The following is a 22,495-nucleotide window of genomic DNA, read 5'->3' as shown; positions in this document are numbered from 1 at the left end:
AGTTTAAGACAAGCTAGGAGGAAATATATACTTGTACATTACCCAGAATTCCCTATATTAATGAAAATAATTGGAGGCTTAGATTTCAACATGCATTACTGCATTTATTGCAGTCAACGAGATACGATTCAGGGCACATTTTTAAAGTGAATTTAAATGAGAAATTTGTGAGTAGCCATCATTAGAAAGCAGATTCATGGGGAAAAGAGTACCATTCGTAGTTAAGTATTTGTATGCCTATTTTAAACACATAATTTATATTGTATTGACACAACATTTTTTTTTTTTAAATCCATTAAAACAATGTGTATCTGCTTATTGCTCAGCCCTATATCCCTGGAATGTCTAAGAGCCGTGAAATCGTTATTAGATCAATACAGACACCAATTTACCTAAAAATGTTATGTCTGAGTTTATTGAATTTCTTTCAGATTGCTTGCATTCAGATCTTTCTCTTTGATGTTAACGGCAGGTGAGAAAATGTATTCATAACATATTTGGCAATATTGCCTTAAGCAATAGAATGCTGAGTCTAATGAGAATAATTTCTATAGAGAGACATTGTGTATTCCTGCCCCAAGCATTAACCTCCATGAAAAAGCTCCTTAAAGATATTCTGTTATAAAATTAGACCGAGATGTACTTTTTTGCTGAGATAATGTGGATAGAGGTTAAGTGATTAGTTAGGAGGCGCAAAGAAAGGATGAGTAATGTCCATATGTTACTTAATACAGAAACGCACACTGAAAGATTTTGCCTTTCTTACTTTGAAACAATGCTTTATTCTGTGTTTTAATGTAAATATTATATGTATAGTACATATATAGTTGTTTAAAAAGGTTCTGTTATGGCAAAACACTTAAAATCTTTATGAAATACCCATACTGACTGAGTTGGACTTTTATTGATATTTCAATGCAATTAAAGTAAAACTACAGACGTAACATTTTTTTTCTTAATTAAGCAGTTTTGGTGTACAGATCATGCCCCACTGGTCAATTCTCTGCCATTTAAGAGTTAAATCACTTTGTTTGCATAATTGTAGTTACGCCTCTCTGCATGTGACTTCCACAGCTTTCATAAACACTTCCTGTAAAAAGAAATCTAATATTTAAACTTCCTTTATTACACAGTTAGTTTAATTTAGAATTCCTTAGCTCCTGCTCTGTTAACAGCCTTCTTTCTAGACCCTACAGGAGCCTCCTGTGTGTACTTAAAGTCCAACTTACAGAGCAGGAGTTTAAAAATGTCTACATTCAGTTCAGCACAAAAAAAAGAATTTACTTGCCGTTGAAACCAGGAAAAGGAATTAAAAAAAAAGAAACTAAATTGCACACCTCCTGTAAATTAGCAAATTATAGACGTCTCTAAGGAATTAAAAATCTGGAAAAAAATGATGCCAAAGAGGAAAGACAGTGTAAAGAGGAGGTTAATCTGTGCAGGAAGGCAATGTGTCTCAGGAATTCTGGAAATAGAACAGCAGCGGACACCAGCAGTTTAATAAAACGCCTCGTGGGGATACCAATTTGCTCGCTCTGTAACCAGTACAACGTGTTACCTTATTATTTAAACACCTGAACTCCCCCACTGGGACAGAGAAACTGCAATAGCTTATATCGCCCGTCGCAGGAATTTCTAAACTTACAATTAAAAAACATTTCCTTTATGTGCATTAATGCAAGTCAAGACCTGAGCTCTTATTCCCATTGCTAATCAGCGTAGTGGAAACTGATAAATATAGCATAAATCTATAGGACAAATAGTGGAAATCTAGCAGGATACTGGAAATGTTAGAAAAATAGCCAAGCTGGGGGGCGTGGCTTGAGCGCCGAGCGGAATGGCGGCGTGAACCAGGAGCTCCCTGCAGGCTAAGATCACAAACCCGTCTCACCAGCTTCAACAACAGAAATATGGGAAGAAATCACCGGTCCCAGCACGCCACTACGACCACCGACACCCCGAGGGGGACTCAAACTGCGAACATGCGCAGATTCCTAACGGCCCAACGGAACAGGCCGATCAGGCCTCAGGGGACGCAGAAACATCAGGCACAAGCCATGCGGCCCTGCCATGCGGCGGACACCTAGAGCAGGTACTTACACCACCCGACCCACCCCCACCCCAGCTGGACTGGGCGACTATATTGAGCAACCTGCCCACGAAAACAGACCTCAAAGAGGCCAATGAGGCCCTTCACAAATCGATTGCAGGGGAACTGCAGGCCCTGAGGGAAGACTTACAGGGGATACACAGCAAAGTGGCACAGCTAGAGGCAGACTGCGACCATGTCATGTCAGCGCAGAATGCAACCGCAGACACCCTGAACAGACAAGAAACACAGCTCCGCCAAATGGCCCTCCATATGGAAGACCTAGATAATAGAGGGAGAAGACAGAACCTCAGAATCCGGGGCCTGCCCGAAGAACTAGACCAGACCACGCCGATCCGTGAAACTCTCACGGAAATATTTAATGCCCTACTGCTGAGGCCGCCCAATACACCCGTCGAGTTCGTCAGGGCACACAGGGCACTTAGGCCCAGAGGCCCACCGGAGTCCCCCCCACGGGACGTCATCTGTTGCCTACTACACTTCCAAGTTAAGGAAGATATCCTGAGAACCGCCAGAGACCAAAGGCAAATACTGCACAAAGGCGCGGAATTGCAACTTTACCCTGATTTATCACCAGCAACCCTAGCGTACCGCAGGGCCATGCGCCCCCTCACGAGAGTATTACAAGCCAACAAAATTAGATACCGTTGGAGCTTTCCTACCGGATTACAAATCACTACGAATACAGGCCCATACATGGTAAAGAGCGAAGACGACCTCAGAGACATTGTACGGGACCTTCAACTGCCACAGATACACATGCCTTGGCCGGACCCGATAGCCTTTTACACCTTCTCACCCGACATGCAGACCAGGCCGCAGCAACCACCGAGACCTCGGAGAACAAGGCAACAAACCACGCGCCCCTCAGGCGCCAACATGTAAAGGACTGTGCACTATGAACCCCCCATCCTGAAGCCCACCACCGGCACCGCTACCAAACTGAACACTCAATCCTAACACCGACCTGACAAAACAGATCCCGCTACGCGGCCACCGGCCACCCCAGAGAGAGACCCGACCCCCTACGGAGATAAAAGAAACTACAAAGACCGAGCACACATCAAGGGCTCCACGGCTCAGTGGAGTAGGGTAACCTAACGGACCCCACAGGCATTGCTGGGACTCTCATTGGGGGGGAGGGGGGCAGCGGGGGGGAAATGTAAGCAATGTGATGTCTCATAATTTCAAATGCGATGTTTACCATAAGCTGAGGGGGGGCCCTGAGCGCCGGCTGGGCCCGGCTGCTGCCACCTGCCTGACCCGTGACGAACTCCGGGGAGCGGGCGGGCGGTGGCACCGGCGGGGCCCACCCGGGGCGGGGACCCCAGCCAACAGAGATGTCAGAGGGATAATAGCCAGGAAAGAAATATTGACAGACACGATGCACCAGTTAGCTCAGCCGGGGGGACCGAAGGAGAGAGGGGTAACGGCACTCTTGATGTTCTTCCATAGTTTTAAAAAAAAAAAAAAAAAAAAAAAAAATATATATATATAATGTTTGAAATGCTAGTTAACTGTTGATACTTGTTGTACTGAATGATATAATGCTAATACTGTTGTTTGTACCACACTTAACAGTAGCGACCGGACATGCTACATACGTGAGCTGACCAACACGCACAAACCCATAGAAAGGAACACCTCGAGACGGGGAAGCCGAACACATTCCATCTAATCACCTTTTCAGAGCCGCACAGGGACACCAGGGGACATGTCACTGAGACGCCGACACTGACGCCCGGACACCCGACCTACGCCTAGTAGGAGAGACGCCGACCAAACGGTGAGCAACCCACGCGCACCACAGGTGGTGCCGCGGACTGTGACTCCCCGACGTCTATACCTAACAGTCGCTAGACCGAGACATACCCCTTATCCTACCCAACCTCCCCCCCCCGTACACCCTACTACCACCTATACTTGACTCCGGACAACCCTACCGACTACGACACACGTACTACTACTACACCTCCCATACAAAAGAGACTAGGAACTAGACGAGACGCTCACCCGATACACACATGACGAGAGAAATGGCCCTGACACCTGCACCTCTACACGTCATCACTATCAACGCAAAGGGACTAAACAAACCGGAGAAAAGATCCGGAGCGCTAAGGGACTTTCACAAACAGAGAGCCTCAATAGTTATGATACAGGAAACACATTTTAAAAAGGGAACCAGACCCAAACTTACTAACCACCAATACACACAAGGCTACTACAGTGACTATCACGGGGGTAAAGCTAGGGGAACAGCGATCCTACTACATAAAAGCGTGCCGTTCCAGGGGGGAACAAGCATGATGGACGAGGAGGGCAGATACTTGTTCCTTAAGGGGAAAATAGCTGAGCGCCAATACACATTCGCGACAGTTTATGTCCCCAACACGCGACACTACCGCTTCCTCAAGCAAACACTCCGCAAACTCATGGAGTTCAGAGAGGGGACCCTCGTACTGGGAGGGGACTTCAACATTGCACTAGACCCGACATGGGACACATCATCAGGCTCCTCCCATATTCCCACGCAACAACGGCAAAACATTAAAACCTTACTCCGCAGCCACCGCCTGGTTGACTGCTGGAGAGCCCACCACCCAGATACAAAGGATTTCACCTTCTTCTCCCACCCACACAACTCATACTCCCGGATAGACCACATATACACCACACAATATGACCTCTCCCTAGTCACCGAAGCCAAGATTGGAACGGCGACTTGGTCAGATCACGCACCTGTCACCCTCAAATTAAAATCACCACTTTTTCGCCCCACTACCCCGAAATGGAGACTAAATGAATACCTACTCACTAACACGGAGGTCGTAACCCATATAGGCGACAAAATTAGAGACTACTTATCCCTTAACACTGCCGAACACACATCCCCGACAATACGATGGGAAGCGCACAAATCCGTGATACGGGGACATTACATTCAACAAGGGGCGATCATAAAAAAGAGAACTGAAATGAGACAGGCGAGCCTCCTCGAAGAAATCCACAACACAGATGACCAAAACAAACTCGACCCAGACCACACACTCCAAACCCGACTCTTACAACTCAGAAGAGAGTTAGCTACGCTAATCCACTCTAAACACCACAGAGACGCGGCGAGACATAAAGCTTTCTTTACCCTACACGGGAATAAGAGCGGCAAGCTTCTGGCTGCTATGCTACGGAAAAAGAGGCTACACACATATATAGACAGGATCAGGGACAAAACGGGGACCCTACACCGACTCCCGTCGGACATCATGAACACAATCCGCGCATATTATACGGACCTATATACCCTCCCGCAACCACAGACCGAACCGGCGAAGGCCCGCCTTCGCCACGCGATCCAAACATACCTGACGAGGTACCCAATGCCGACTTTAGACGCAGAAATCGCCGAAACGCTAGACGAGCCCATCACTATAGAGGAGCTATCGATAGCAGTCAAGAACACCAAACCCGGTAAAAGCCCAGGGCCAGACGGCCTGCCGGTGAAATATTATAAGACATACGCAGAAGAGCTACTTCCACCAATGGTGGAGGCGTTCAATGCGGTACGAGACGGGGAACGTATCCCCAAGCAGGCCCTGACAGCCCACATAACTGTTATACCCAAAGAGGGCAAAGACAGGGAACATTGTGGGAACTATAGACCCATTTCGTTAATTAACTGCGACGTCAAACTCTTGGCGAAGGTCCTCGCCACGCTCCTCACGAAGCACATCCCATCACTGATCCACCCTGATCAGGTGGGGTTTGTGACGGGACGTGAGGCCCGAGACAACACCATCAGGGCACTCACCCTCATGCACGGCGGCGGAAAGGCCGTAGGAGGCCTCCTCCTGCTGTCCACGGACGCGGAGAAGGCCTTCGACAGAGTACGCTGGGAATACCTTTTTGAGACGCTTGCACACATGGGACTGGGCCCCCACCTAAGGAAATGGATAGAAGCCCTGTACAGCGAGCCCACTGCCCAGGTACTAGTTAATGGGGCACTGACTAACGCCTTCACCATCCATAACGGCACCAGACAGGGGTGCCCCCTGTCGCCGCTCCTGTTCGCTCTAGCACTGGAGCCGTTTCTCACACACATCAGACACAACGCAGACGTGACCGGCCTGACGACAGGCCCAGTACACCATAAGGTAGCGGCCTACGCGGACGACCTACTCTTTGTGGTGACCAACCCTACCATCACACTACCGAACATCATGAGAGAACTACAGGCATTCGGGGACCTATCAAACATGAAAATTAACTACGGAAAATCGTATATCCTAAACGTTAGCGTACCCCACACGAGAACGGAAACCCTAAGAAGTAGCTTCCCCTTTCAATGGGCCGAGGACAAGATTAAATATCTTGGTATTTGGCTATCCAAACACTCAGAAGACCTGTTTAGGGACAACTTTGCGGTCATTTTACAGACATTTCAGAGAGACATGCGGGAATGGTCATACCCCCATATCTCGTGGCTAGGGCGAGTACAGGTCATAAAAATGAACCTCCTCCCGCGCCTTTTGTACCTTTTTCAAGCCATCCCCACTGTAATCCCGAGACCCTTCTTCATCACGCTCAAAAAAGAAATGACCAGATACATATGGGGCGGGGGGAAACCTAGAGCAAAATTCTCCATACTGACCAGACCCAAAGACAAAGGGGGACTGGCCCTCCCAGATTTTCGACTTTATTATATGGCCACACACCTACAGAGGGTTGTAGAATGGTCCAAGGAAGGGGTCCACAAGCTGTGGAAAACGGCAGAAGAGATGGAGGCAGGTAGACCGATCGCGGGACTTCCATGGAGACGCGAACAGACGGACGGACACACCATGTCCGTATATACGAAAAACACCCTGGGAGTATGGCGGAAGGCCAAACGACAGGGGAACTTGTCACCATACCCCTCCCCCCTTATGCCTCTGACACATAACGAAGATTTTCCCCCAGGTCTAGACCCACGGGCTCTCAGAAACATCATCCCGAGCACATCCCCGCGCCTACACCACACTCTACAGGGTGGGGTTTGCAAACAGCTTACAGATATGCTAGAAGACACGCCCCCCACCTTCATGCACCGCTTTCGCTATGCCCAACTCTTAGCCTACATTCACACCCTGCCACAGGGGTCAGCGCTTGGCAGGGAATATACCACAATAGAGAGGATCAGCGCACAACCGGACCCACTCCCACACGGGATATCCTCTCTGTACTCCATGCTACAGTCGGAACTCCCGACCGATCCACCCCGTTTCATGGGTAAATGGGAAACAGCCCTAGGAATCACACTCACGGAAGGGGAATGGGAATCGATATGTTACCTAACACACCACTGCTCCACACATAGTAAAACGCAGGAAACGGCCTACAAACTCCTGACGTACTGGTATAAAACACCGCATCTCCTACACCGAATGAACCCAAGCCTATCCAGTCTGTGCTGGAGATGCGAAAGAGAGGAAGGCACACTGAAACATATCTGGTGGGACTGCGCACTGATCACCCCATACTGGCGGGGCATACACAAAATGCTAGGGAAGTTCACAGAACGACCACCCCCCCTGGAACCGGCCGCGATGCTCCTACACCATACACCAGTTCCCCACTCAAAATATAAAAAATCCATGACCATCAGGATACTAAATGTAGCCAAACGAGTACTCCCCCAATTCTGGAAGAAACCTGTGACACCATCACTGCTGTCCTGGTTCAACCAAATGGAGGAACTAAGGATAATAGAGGAACTCACACTGACGACGAACAATGCCCCGACGACATACACTGACATATGGACATACTGGATCCTAGAGACAGCGAAACCGAAATTCCAACGAGACCTCAGGACAACCACCGACGCTCACCTCCAGCACCCAACCTAAAAACGGGAATTAAACACCCAGGGAGACGGAGGACTGATGACTGACGACGGACCGGACCACCCCACCCCCACCTACCTACCCTTCCCCCAATCCTACAGAGAAAACACCGACAGACCCCACTTAACAGTATGCACACACCGAAGGTCAATGCTACCCGACGCAAAGACACCCCCGAGACCACCAGCAACGCCATGGACACTTAGTGACTGCACCCTTAGAGACTCAGAGAAAGGGACGGGGGACTACCCTGGACGAACCGAAGGCCCGATCTGACGGAGACAAACAGACCGTCCTAGACAGGGAAACCCAACCTCCCGTACTCAGCTACACCCCCACAAAACCAAGACACGAAACCGACCCAGGGACGTACAATAGCCCGACGACAGCACTATCACACACAACCAAGATAGGGTGCTGTATGGCACATTTAAGGATGCATATCAGTGGAGGGTATCAAACACACCACGGCTCACCATGAAGACGTAGGCCACCAACGCCACACTAACATGGCGAGGTGGAACACGGACACCAACCGCTAAGACAAGGCTGAAAACACATTAAACACACGATAGAGATAATGGACAGAGACACCCTCCACACTTACAAATAGAGACACACGGGTCAGTCACTGAAGTGGACTAACGAGCTTGGACTAAGGGTATGACATAAAGTGGAACTCACCCGGCTAACCCAGCTGAGACATGACCTACTAAATACAACTATCTACTGTTAAGGAAGAAGGGGATAGAACCTTAGAATGCTAGGATGTTAAAGATCACGACAGAAAGCTAAGGATATCCATCCACGACACTAACCAAGTGCCCCAGGGCTCTTGTACATTATACATACCTGAAGCTGTAATTGTCACCAACTGGATCTGCGCATCCACGAACGTCTAGTACAGTGAGAGACCTGCGAGTCTCACCATCGAGACAACTAATGAAAAACGACTCTAAACATGTCGATCAAAAAAGTAAGAGACCTGTGAGTCTCTATAGTATTATTGGGGACTGCGAGCCCACCAGCGATTATTATTTGTTACTGTTTCCAGGGACCTGCGAGTCCTGTTCCCTCTTGCATACCTCGTATTGTAAAATCATTGAAAATACGTTAATAAAAATTATATTTACCAAAAAAAAAAGAAAAATAGCCAAGCTGTAAAGCAGAGTTGGAGATTTTTGTCCAAATTATTTATTTTACAATTTCATGCTTTTTTTCTGACAATTACTGGCGAACGGAAAAATCATTCGGGGTGTAAATGTCACTTGCATGCACAATTCAAGCCGGTTCAGAAACAGGAGTGCTTCAGGGTAAATGACATACGAGGTTTGTGACCGTCTAAATTCACCCCGCACAACTGTATCACGTATTCTGATGCTTATATGTTTACTACAAGACATACGACTGGACCCTGGGCAACACAAAATAATAATAAATTGGGAGTTCTAAAAAAACAATTACAAATTTTACAAATTAGGCTAACTTAGTGAACAAAACAGCAAATTTAAAAAAATCTCTAAATATTTTACTATCTGAGCTACTTCAGACTAAAATTTGCAATTACCATGTTGATTCCCCACAATTCCCTCATAAATGTGTTCTTTGTTGGGTAAAGAAGGAATAGATAGGGGTTACATAATGGGTTAAACTGTGTTAGCACGGGGTGTGAAGCAAAGGCTTACCTTCATCACTGATGGACAGTTTCTGAATCAGCCATTCCACCACATCGTTCCCTAATTAAAAGAAAAAAAAGAATAATAAAGTACTTATTAGACATTTAGAGGAATACTACAAAAACCTAAAGCAATTTAGCTTGCTGAATTGCTCTATGTGTGAAGAGTATGTCCTCAATAGAAATTGGCACTTTTATCAATGAGCCATGTTGACCCGCTTTGGCTGTCAATCAGAGAACCGGTCCTGTAACTTCCTGCAGGTTTAGCTCAGTGAAGCTAAACTCAAGAGGCAGCAATTGCCCAGAAAACCTGCATTCAGCTGCATTGGGAATCCTGTGATTGGACAGCCAAGGAAAGTCTGGGCGGGGTTAGAAGGGGAGGGTTTGCAAAGGCAGCAGACAAGAGATCAGCAGCTTTTGTAAGCTATTTTTAGATATATCTCCAATGACAAAATGCATAATAAAATGCATGCGTGGGGGTATATCTACTAAACAATTATTTAATTTTTTTATTGTGTTTGGGCAGTAGAATGTGTCTTTAATTACTAGAGATCAAGGCACTGATTGGTTTATTAATTAAACACCAAATCCATATGACATGAAAACTAAATTGCTAAATTTAAGTCACAATAGCCAAGCAATGAGTGCAGCTGAACTGAATAATTTATCCAAATCAGCACTTTTTGCCTACATTTAGCAATTTCATTTCCAGTTTTCTTTAGTTTGTTGTTTAGTCTGTTGACTAGGTTGGGATTGTGGAGAATGTACCTGTTAATTACAAAAGATTGGCCAAAACAAACCTAAATTAAAAATTCGCTCACGGTTTTATAGTCTAAACGTTGCAAGTCCTTCAGCATAACTCCACATTTTCCAGTTTATTAAATAAACAATATCAATACTAAATACTGTAACGGCCCAAACTAAGCAGAGTGTGTTTATTAAAATAACTATGTGATACATTGAACTCTGACAAGATGGAAACACACAGGTAGAGGATACATGGAGAGACTAAGAGGGAGGTATATGTAATCTCCATCACTGGAGAGGCCATAGTACTAATCGGCATCATTTAGCTGGCCGAGTCAGGTGGGAGTCATGTCCAGACCAGCCGAGGTGGCAATGGAAGAAGACAGGGCAGATTGGCCTCAGTAAGCCATGGCGGTGGGCATGTGCGGAACGCCTGTCTGTCTCATTAGCATTTACTGGTTAAATTGATTATTTATTACATCCCAGGAGTATGGGAGAGGAGACAAGGCCAGCACGCGTGGCATGTGATTCACTTAACGCTACACAAGACGCACAGAGGAGAAAATGTATTCGAAATGAAGAGCAAACAGTGATGACTAGAAGGGACTCCTGAGGATGGATACTTTGCTATAGTTTGTCTTTTTATAAGTGACCGGTCCTGTAAAGAAATCACTATACTAAAAGGGTGATTCAATAAATTAAGGACTGCTGGGAATCCAAAATGAATTCCAAATTTAAGACCAAAATAATCAAACTAGTAAGATTCTCTAACTAATCTTTGTTTCCAATTCGGCTATTTTGGTCTTAAATTTTTTAATTACCGACAATTCTTACTTTAGTAAATAACTCCGTAAGTCCCTCACCCAAAAAGCAGCATTCAGTGCATGGGTAGCAAAGAGCTCCTGCAAATAGTGAGTTCCGTAGCTGATTTTATTATAATTATCATCACTTATAACGCATCCTGCAGAGCTGTACAGTGGGTGGTCACGATGTTCAGGAAATGTCAAGCATAACGCACAAAAACAAAAAGAAGCAACGACCCTTGCTTACAGTGTTAAAGTTTTAATTTTTTGCTACAACTCGTATGATACTCAGCATTTCTTAGAATGCTGTCTGAGACTTGTAGGAATTGTAGTTCAGCAATACCTGTTGACTATCCCATTTCCATTTGATCCACTCTCCCACCGTAGATCTCTAATAATACGGCTCAGTAAGAACTACAATAATGTCATTCATTAAAGCCATCCCTACCAAGGTTTTAATGCTATCGTTTGTCATTTGTGCACACACATACATTTTATAATTTAAATTTGAAAAAAACAGAGAAAATCTGTTTCTTATCAGGAAGAGGGATGGTATTCTTATCAACCCAGTGGAGCTGTCTTTAAGCCACTCCCCCTGCGCTTACTTTGTAAACAGATATGAGATAGGAGATGGGTGACACACGAAAAGTGTGGACTGATTTGTGTTAATGGAGATTAATTGTATATTTTACCTTGACTAAGAGGAAAGTGCCTATGACTATTCAGGAATATATGGAACTGAAATTACAGAGTCCCGTGAGGTCTTGTAAGGCCCAGGAGAGCAATTATCCTAATTAGGAAGCTTTCTTTAGACACAGTGGTTAAAAATAAGAAAAAAACCTTTGCACAGGAAAACATGACTGGAAGCGGCTAAAATTCATCATTGAACTGGAGGCTATATATTAAAATCAGTTAATCCCAGCGGGCAGTCATGGATACAGCGTAATTTAAAGGGGAACAGGCACTTCTCTCAAATTTACACCAATTAATAAAACATTGAAAATCACCTATAACTTTTGTTAACCTTTTTCGTGCTATGCTCCATTTTCTTCTGAATTTAGATTACAAATTTAGCAAATGACAACATATTCCAATTCTGACAAGGCAAACATTGTTCCGTTTCTCCTCTTCTCTCTATGCTCTCTCTATGCTGACTGCCAGGTGTAAAGGACGGAGCTTATAACAATGACTGACAGGGAGCTAAGATGGAGGCACCCAGTTGCAGAATAAACGGATATGTATTTTTACATTTCATTTTATTTTGCATACCTCACAGATAAATGTTTGTTAAGGTGACCAGAAAAAAGAAAATTTCCCATAGAAAAAAAAGCAAGTGCACAAGAAAAATTCCCACATGGAAAAAATGCCAACTGGTGGACCAGATCTCTTTGCTGCCTTGAAAAAAAATAATTTTAGAGAAAATACGAGGGAGGTAAATCTTCAATTTCTTGTGTTTTCTCAAAAGCGGAGCTAGTGGACCATTAATTCACTGTTTTCTTATACTTATAGAATTGGTAAGGTTAGAACAAATTTAAAGTGAACCTATCTAAATTGGCCCCAAATACATGGAATAGTGGAATATATGTTGTATCACACCATTACATGATGTATTCAAAGTGAAATTCTGATTCCTACTCACCTTGCCTCTGATCCAGAGCCGCCGTGTCCTCCGCTTCGTGGGTAACAGCACCTCATGTTCGTTCTTCATTCTGCCCGTTCCGTTGATATGCCCTGCTTGGGACACACTTCGCCAAGTAGTGTAAACCTCCTGTGTGATGCCGGCACACTAGCTTTGTTGCCAGCACGCTGGCATGTGAACAGTGTGAAGTAATTTACTCCATTTCTAAAATCCTTAGCTAGCGCTAACAATGTTGACTAGGAAGTTACCATAGCAACCATAGCGCATGCACTGTGGTTGCTTTGCTTGGGAGAACAGAAGGTCTACCTGTGGGCAGGTCCAGCGCTGCTACAAGGTGGCACAGATGGCTGCCTTGGGCATACTCTGGCATTAAGCCCTGGGGGAGTAATGCCCGGGTGACTGGCAGAAAGAAAGAGCACTGCACAGAACTCCCCTCCTGCCGATTTCCACATGTAGGGTGGCCGTGCTGCGGACCGCGGTAGAGGTGCTCATTTACCTCTACCTGGTCTGACAGATATTACTTGCAGAGTCCCTGTCAGACCAGGGAGAAGGAAACAAGCTCTTCTACAGCAGTCTGTGACTCAGCCACGCTACACAGGAGGGAGGTAAGTGGATACAGGATTGGAGAGGGGGTAAGACACCAAAAGTTAAGAAAGCACCAGGGAAGGTGCGAAACGCGTCCAGGGCTTTCACACTCTTTTTCGGGGGTAGTCTTCTGGATGGTCTCTCCCTGGTCTGGCAGTTGCAGGTAGTACGGCAAATTGATATTTTCCGAACATTTGTTTTTCTCTATTGCTAGGAAATTTGTGTCATCAAGGTGCACTACAATGGTTTGGTGTGATATGTGTGTAGTACCTTTAGCATCTATGAGGGCTGCAGTGACATCATGATAACATGACTTTTTGATATGCATACTTTTTATCAATAAATGTGCACTCTTTTCGTATACATAATTTTTTTGTGGATTATTTGGGATGAACTATGTGTGCGGACCTAAATGCACTTATTGTGACACATAAGACACAAAGAGCAGTGGAGGAAATGAGACATGGGGGAGGCTGAAGGATTGAGACACATGGGGGGCTGAGGGATTGAGACACATGGAGGGGCAGGGGCAATGAGGCACATGGAGGGGCAGGGGCAATGAGACACATGGAGGGGCAGGGGCAATGAGACACATGGGGTGGGGCAATGAGACACATGAGAGAGCTGGGGGGAGGAAATGAGACATGGGGAGACAGGGTGAACACACAGAGGGGCTGGGAAGGGGAGAAAAAGGCACACAAAGGGGCTGGGGGAAGAAAGAGAAACACAAAGGGGATAATGTAAAAGACACTCAAGGAAGCTGGAAAAAAGTAAGAGACAGAAAGGGAGAAAATGGGGATAAGATATACTAAAGGGGAGTGTAAGACAAAAGGGAGATAAGATACACTAAATGAGGTAATACATTCAAATGACAGGATAAAAAAACACAAAAGAAGCATATTCAAGAGCATAAATTGGATTAAGGGACACATGTGTGAAGATGCATTTTTTGGGGGGGAAGGGGAGGGGTAGAGGGGGCTGGCCGCAAAATGAATCTTTGCATGGGTAGCCAAAAATCCTTGCACTCGTCTTTTCTACTCTCCCTTGTAAGTAAAATGGTTGGCATAGAGTCTAGTCCAAAAAATCGACTGACAAGTGGGAGAAATCTATAATTTACAATCTATACATTTGTAAGCAAATCTACCAGGACAATGCAGAGATTACATTTTATGCTCTTTAAAAAGACTTTAAAAAGAGCATAAATTAAAATAGGCATGACAGGTAATATAACTAGTGATGTCCCGAACGGTTCGCTGGCGAATAGTTCCTGGCGAACATCGCTTGTTCGTGTTCGCCACAGATGGCGAACATATGTGATGTTCGGTCCGCCCCCTATTCGTCATCATTGAGTAAACTTTGACCCTGTACCTCACAGTCAGCAGACACTTTCCAGCCAATCAGCAGCAGCCTTTCCCTCCCAGACCCTCCCACCTCCTAGACAGCATACAATTTAGATTAATTCTGAAGCTGCATTCATGTTTTTTTTTTTGTTTTTGTTTTTTGAGTTTGTGTTTATTATACATTATCCTCCATAGCCAGTAACCTGTGTTTATTATACATTATCCCCCATAGCCAGTAACCTGTGTTTATTATACATTATCCATCCATAGCCAGTAACCGGTGTTTATTATACATTATCCCCCCATAGCCAGTAACCTGTGTTTATTATACATTATCCCCCATAGCCAGTAACCTGTGTTTATTATACATTATCCCTCCCATAGCCAGTAACCTGTGTTTATTATACATTATCCCCCCCATAGCCAGTAACCTGTGCTTATTATACATTATCCCCCCATAGCCAGTAACCTGTGTTTATTATACATTATCCCTCCCATAGCCAGTAACCTGTGTTTATTATACATTATCCCCCCATAGCCAGTAACCTGTGTTTATTATACATTATCCTCCCATAGCCAGTAACCTGTGTGTATTATACATTATCCTCCCCATAGCCAGTAACCTGTGTTTATTATACATTATCCTCCCATAGCCATTAACCTGTGCTTATTATACATTATCTCCCCCATAGCCAGTAATCTGTGTTTATTATACATTATCCCCCCACAACCAGTAACCTGTGTTTATTATACATTATCCCCCATAGTCATTTATCGTTGGACCTTGGCAGCATGATGTCTTAGGCCGGCCCAGAGAGTGAGTGAGTGAGTGAATAATATAATATATATGTTCAGAAACATATTAGTAATATATGTAAATCGGGTTCATGCAAAGAGGGTGAAAAGGTATTAAAGAAAAACACACTTATTGCATCAAATTTACAGAGCCAAACTTTTAAAAGCTTTCCTCATTTCTTTCACGGGATGAGGAATATATCGGTTGTAGACTGAGGATTTCCATCTGCCCAATCTTTTAATAATATGCACTGGAGTGTCAGTGTTGAAGGAGACCGAAGCTGCCCCTATTCTAAATGAAATGCCCTTTATGGATTAAAATTAGAATCTGCATCAACTATGTAATTTTCCATGGGAGTTTTGCCATGGATCCCCCTCCGGCATGCCACAGTCCAGGTGTTAGTCCCCTTGAAACAACTTTTCCATCACTATTGTGGCCAGAAAGAGTCCCTGTGGGTTTTAAAATTCGCCTGCCTATTGAAGTCTATGGCGGTTCGCCGGGTTCACGAACATTTGCGGAAGTTCGCGTTCGCCATTCGCGAACGGAAAATTTTATGTTCGCGACATCACTAAATATAACCTATTTTTTTGTGTAAAATGTCCTTTAAAAATCTCCACAATGGACAGTTTAATGAGTAAACCACGCTATCTTCCTAAATTACTATAGAAAATAAACGTTAATATTAATTAATATTATTGAAAACAATATTGCAGAGATAAAATATTTCAGAAAATAAATAATCCCATGTTATTATCATTAACGTGGCTAATAGCCACACTTTCACTGAGTGATGTCAAGCGTACTCCCCACGGATTTGACCCAAAGCCTGCAGCGCATTAGCAGACAGCGTAAAATAAAACGGTGTACAGAGAGCCTCATGCGCGACGGGACTACGAATCTTAATATTTTGAAAAATGTGACATACAATTAGCAAAATACAGGACTAGCATTTAAATGCTTCCAAGAAAACACAATTAAGGGGTGCAATCATTATGTCTTGCGAGAAAATATGCTTAAAATCTTTCGGCACTGAAATAATTAAAATGCTTCTGAATTTTAGAAATTACATCCCATGAATTATTTACTGTGTTTACTTGTATGAAATTCGTCTTCTGGAACAGAGAATTTAGGAATTAATTAAAGAAAAAAAAAAGTACATTTTCCAAATATAGATCTCTTGTTCCTTCCATTCTAAGTTCTCATATTGAGCATAAATTATATTACAATACTGTTTGGAGCGTATAGAAATTGCCTGTGACAATCTTATATTATTTTCAGTTGAAATAAAAACCTGAGCTAAAGTAGTATTTTAGGATGGAACTGATCCGTCATTGTTTTTAATGCACTAAAATATGCAAAAATAATCGATTCAAAATAACAAAGTTTTTTGTTTTTTTAAAATTAATTTAAACTGCTTTCTTTTTTTGTGTATTACAATGTTAGCCCTAATGTTTGCCTACACCAGGAAATAGCGTGGCCAATGCGGAGCCATTCATACAGATATATGCAGGGCACTGTCCCGCATTTGGAAGGACAGTCCCTATTTGGGGTTCCTGTCCCACCGTCCCCACATAGTCCCTTGGTGTCCTGCATCTGTATACCCCAGGGAGCTGTCACCAGGCAGCACAGAGCAAGCGTATCATTAGATACCCTGTGCTGTGTGACGTGGGCACTGGGATCATGCAGAGAATGCCAGCGTATGGTGTATGGTGGGTAATGTCCCTGCTTGACTCCAGGCTGACCTGCCCCTTCAGTAAGCAGGAATGCCCAGTGAGCAGGCAGTCCTGCCCATTAAGTACTCCACCTTGCGATGCCACGTTGAAGGCCCACCCACCGGTCCCGATTCCATACTGGGAGGTTTGTGCATGGGGACTTTTGAACATGCTAAGCTCAGCACTGGGGGTATCGTGTTGGGAAAGGGTCTCACTATCTCTCTATGAACAGCCTCGGTTTCTGTTACCTGTAGTTCAGTTGTCAGCCCTCCTGCCTATAAAGTCTGTAATTTGAACTACAACTCCCAGAAAGCTTTCCTGAGCTTGTGTGCAAATGTGTTACTGGATTCTGTAGGTTAAGAGGAATGGACAGAACAGGAGCCGGACAGCGGACACAGTACTGGAATCAGCAAGAAGATAGATTGGTTAGATTAGATAGATAGATAGATAGATAGATAGATAGATACTGATAGATAGATAGATAGATACTGATAGATAGATAGATAGATAGATAGATAGATAGATAGATACTGATAGATAGATAGATAGATAGATAGATAGATAGATAGATAAAAATCACACTTGCATTTTTCTATTCTGGTTGCAGATGACTCGTTATGTAAGTAAAACACCCCCAAACGTTGTACTCCCACAATTTGTGAATAAAAATACCTCCACAAAAAAAAAATATATTTTATGAAATCGTACTTCGCTGTATCAGTATATTTTTAGAGAGCATTTAATGCATTTCTTGGTTATTTCTTTATAAAATACATACTTATTCTGCATACGACACATTCAGTTATATCCTGACAATGAGTAGATCTTCGATTACCTGATGGGCTTCTATTTATGGCCTTTATTAGCCACTGACTGACAGCCACATGCAATCTGCTGTTCTGCAAATACAGTTTAAAAGCACATAATCTGCCTATAGCGATTGATTATTTTGATATCCCACGAGACCGAATATATTCAGAAAACAATTAGTGACTAGCCATGAGTTATTTAACGGATATTTGGACAAGGCCATACACCTTAAATTTATGAAATGGTCCCTCCATCTACCTTTTCTGTCCTGGATAAGGAGTTCTTGTCAGTGCGCAGAGCTCTATACTGTAGTATAAATTTATAAAGAAAGACGCTGGAATAATAGGTTCATTCTGACACTCTGATTTTTTTTAACTTGATAAAGACTGTAAGATTGCACACGCTACAGAGCCCAAATTTGGCCAGAGTCTGACAATGACAAGGACAGAAATTTCAGCCCTGACACAGCTCCTCACAACCTCATCTTTTTCTGTCATTGCCACGGCCAACATTATGGTAAATGTATAAAGCTCGTATCATTCCAACAGTTCAGTCTGCTATCGGTATTACATAATGGCAATGATCGCACACTAAATTGCAGGGCTGATTTCATAAAACAGAACAGGTCCATCAACACTTGTAACTAGAACAGTAGCCCAAAATGTGGGACTGTCTGAAAAAAAAAACAGAACTATTGGCAACTATAAACCACAGGGTGTAACATAGGCTTTCTATATCCCTGCCCATGTACACTCAATTCACAGTATCAGGCAGTACCGAATGAAAATGCCCAGGAATGCCTACCACCTAATTAATACATTGAGTGATTGGGTTATATACAAAGACATTCCTTCCATATTCAGCTGCTGAGCTGCAAAATACTGCACTTCCAGTCTGTACCTGTGAGAAATAGCCACTAGCACTCTACCCAGGCGCAAACAGCACACTTAATTAAAATGTCCCTCAGAAGTCTATGTGTGAAAAATATAATTCAGCCACCCAGAACAGGCTGCAGACATAAGGAATAAACAGAACACATTTCAGACTTTTATAATCCTTCTTCTTAGGTGTGTCCAAAAATGTATCTACAATGTGATCTCCAGTAAGGGCAGTTTGTGGTGGAATCTCGGTAAAAATAAATTTAGTAGGCCGAGATTACCACGTGGCATGTGTACGTGCATATGCTGACGTATCGATCAGTTGGTTGCACGAGGCAAGATACGATCAGTAGTGTACGGAGCATGTGCAAGAATACAGGATGTAGTATTCCCCTCCTCCATTGTGCTGGACAAGCCATGCGGTCAAGCAGGAAGTTAATTCTTATTTGTATTGATTGGTCAAGAGAATGTGCGGGTGGAGCTTAATATGGGAGGAGTTATGTGCCTATATAAGGAGCCTGCACTATTGTCCGGGGCTCAGATCTTGCTGTATTTTGGTGACATTAGTCCCTCTGAGTCCCGATCGGTGATCCAATAAAGAATCTCTTCCTTCCTGAAGAAACCTGTGTCCATCTCTCTGTGCTTGGCTTCCGTCAGTTTCTCCGGTATCATTTGGTGCATTGGCCGGGAAGCTCATCGTTCAACGGTAGCTGAGAGGCAGAGGCGTGAGACGGTCTATCTTTGCCCACGTTCTCTACGGCTGCACCCCTGAACTTCTGCGTGGACCTCCCTTCGTCTCGGCGCCACTGGTCTGTTGTCCAGGAGATCATCGGCCTCTACGTAAGAAGTGCTGGGGTGTCCCCGTCGATGAGTGTGAACTCAGGTTCAGGAACGAGGAGGTAAGACAACTGCTGTTTTAGACGGCAGACCCACTAGGGGTATACCGATTGTGCGGTAGGCCCATAAGGGGTTTGAATTGTGTATGGAATCTGCCCCCTCTGTCGGAGGGAAGGAGCGAAGGCGCACCGCTCAATCGAACGCTCTTTAGTAAGACCGTTTGATTTGGTTAGTCAGGCGGGGTTCTGGTGTAAATAGCCCTAGCCGGACACCGGTGTCTTGTCTAGACTAGCGTTCTAGGGTGTATATTTTGTTTGCTAGGTCGGAGGGACCGGGAGACTAAGCGGCGTCTGTGTAAATTCGGTCCGCTAGCTCTCAACCTATCTTGGCTAAGTGGGAAGGCGTGTAAATTTGGAACCCACTAGATTTTTGATAGTAATCGACTAAGAGGCGTCTGTGTAAATTCGGTCCTCTAGCTCGCTATATGTGGTGCTTGGGCAGTGTGGCTAACCAAAACGGATGTAGATAGTTTTAGGTAGTCCATTCAAGGTACTGGCCAATAGTTTAGTTGGGAATTGTAAATGTGTTAAAGATTGTTAGTAAAGTGTATATCTTGTTAGATAGCGCGAGCTCAGCCGTCTAGCGAGAGTGTTAATAGTGTGTTGCTGTATCATAGTGCACGGTACCATAACCCTGTATATTTACTGACACTGTATATAAGTACTAATCACTGTCGTCCATTGCATGTTTAACACCATAACCACTAATAATTGTATTGTGACCTTAAATTGTGCTTTGACCTATGCTAACCGTACTGTAACCGCTATTTGTAAAAGACGATGTTACTGGGGTGTGTTATAGACGGGTAATTCATATATAGAGAATTATAGCGTGGGTGACTGTATAGTTTCGCCAAAGGGCATAATATTGATTATCTAGTGACTGGTGTAACAGCTGTGTGTGTACGGGAATTCCCTGAGTGTTTATTGTGTTATTGTGTACGTTTCACTTGGTAACCGTACCACGTGGTGCTGTCGCCAGAGGAAACGGGTGTGACTGTTGAATAGTACGCGTGCATAGTATTCGTTGTCAACGACGTTCCATTGATAAGTATGGGCGCGTCGGAGTCAACGATTCCGGATCCCTTAGGTTGTATGGTAAAGAATTTTAAAAAGGGATTCAAAACATGTGATTTGGGGGTTAAAATGTCTCCTGTACGTTTGGTCACTTTGTGCACTAGGGAGTGGCCTACTTTGGTTGCGGCATGGCCGCCACGTGGTAGTTTGGATCCAACCCTGATACAGCGTGTACATGTGGCTGTGTCAGGTAGGCCTGAACTTTACGGGCAGTTTCCATATATTGATTGTTGGAGACAGGCCGTAAATGACTCGCCAAAATGGATTCAGATATGCCACGAGGAGCAATGTCGTCTCATGGTGGCCAGGACTTGTTTGTCCACTAGGACTGTGGTTAGGCCCATTTTGGACACGCCCCCTGAGTCCGAGATCCCTTTGCCGCCCCCTTACTTCCCTACAGGAAGAGGTAACGCGAATGGAGGAAGTACTATACCCCTCCCCTCATTGCCCTCATCCACTTCCGCTTCCTCCTCTAGTACAGAATCCACCCCCCCTCGTATTAAACCTCCCCTTCCAGAACCAGAACCAACCCCCGTTAGATCTAAATATCCTGATTTGGCGCCACTTCAAACTTCCGGTCAAGCTTCTTCTAGCTCGGCTGGGAGTATTCTATTTACTAACTTTTCCCAAAATCAAGCTCCCACATCCTCATGCCCTATTTCCCCCCGACTGGAACCCATAACTGACGCCCCTCCACGTAGCCCCATACTAACCCGACAACTGACCGGTACCCAACAATTAAAACATTATCAGATGCCTCTTCGTCTGAATCCTGGGTCAGCCTATCTCGATGCCGCAGGTCAAATGGCACATGCTGACCCAGTCTTCGTATATGTCCCGTTCACGACTACCGATCTCTTGAATTGGAAGACCCACAATTCCTCGTACACTGAGAAACCACAAGCTATGACCGATCTGTTCACCTCGATAGTTCAGACACATAACCCGACATGGGCTGATTGCCAGCAGTTATTAATGACTTTGTTTAATAATGAGGAAAGGACAAGGATTAATCAAGCGGCCATTAAAGCGCTAGAGGATAGAGCCCGTGCTTTGAATCAAGCCAATCCGGCAGCATGGGCCGCAACACATTACCCTAATACCGATCCCGACTGGAATGTAAATGGCGCAGATATGGTTCAACTCAGAGCCTATAGAGACGCTATAATTGCTGGCATGAAAGCCGGAGGGAAGAAAGCTATTAACATGTCGAAGACAGTTGAGGTGATTCAGAAAAGTGATGAAGCGCCCAGTGTCTTTTATGACTGATTATTGGAGGCATACCGCTTGTATACCCCCTTTAATCCGGAAGACGCAGATAATTCCCGAATGGTGAACTCCGCCTTTGTCAGCCAAGCTTACGGAGATATTAAGCGCAAGCTACAAAAGTTAGAAGGGTTTGCAGGTATGTCTATCACCCAACTAATGGAGGTAGCGAATAAAGTGTACATGAACAGGGACACAGAGACGAAGAAAGAGGAAGAGCGCACGATGCGTAGAAAGGCAGATATGCTAGCGGTAGCGATCGCAGGCGTAGATAGA

At 44.5% G+C, this 22,495-nt stretch overlaps 1 protein-coding gene across 4 annotated transcripts in view; it reads right to left on the bottom strand.

The window, feature by feature from the left end:
- The window catches only part of RGS11 (regulator of G protein signaling 11), a 110,678-nt gene that overhangs the window by 68,569 nt on the left and 19,614 nt on the right, over positions 1 to 22,495 (bottom strand). For all 4 annotated transcript variants that reach the window (XM_063430691.1, XM_063430692.1, XM_063430694.1 and 1 more), the window contains one exon: positions 9,681 to 9,731. In XM_063430691.1, coding sequence (XP_063286761.1) covers positions 9,681 to 9,731 — 51 coding nt within the window. The remainder of the gene's footprint in view (positions 1 to 9,680; positions 9,732 to 22,495) is intronic.

The sequence above is a fragment of the Pelobates fuscus genome, chromosome 8 (genome assembly GCF_036172605.1).
Source record: "Pelobates fuscus isolate aPelFus1 chromosome 8, aPelFus1.pri, whole genome shotgun sequence".
Taxonomy (NCBI): domain Eukaryota; kingdom Metazoa; phylum Chordata; class Amphibia; order Anura; family Pelobatidae; genus Pelobates; species Pelobates fuscus.
This window is presented reverse-complemented; position numbering and strand designations above follow the sequence as displayed.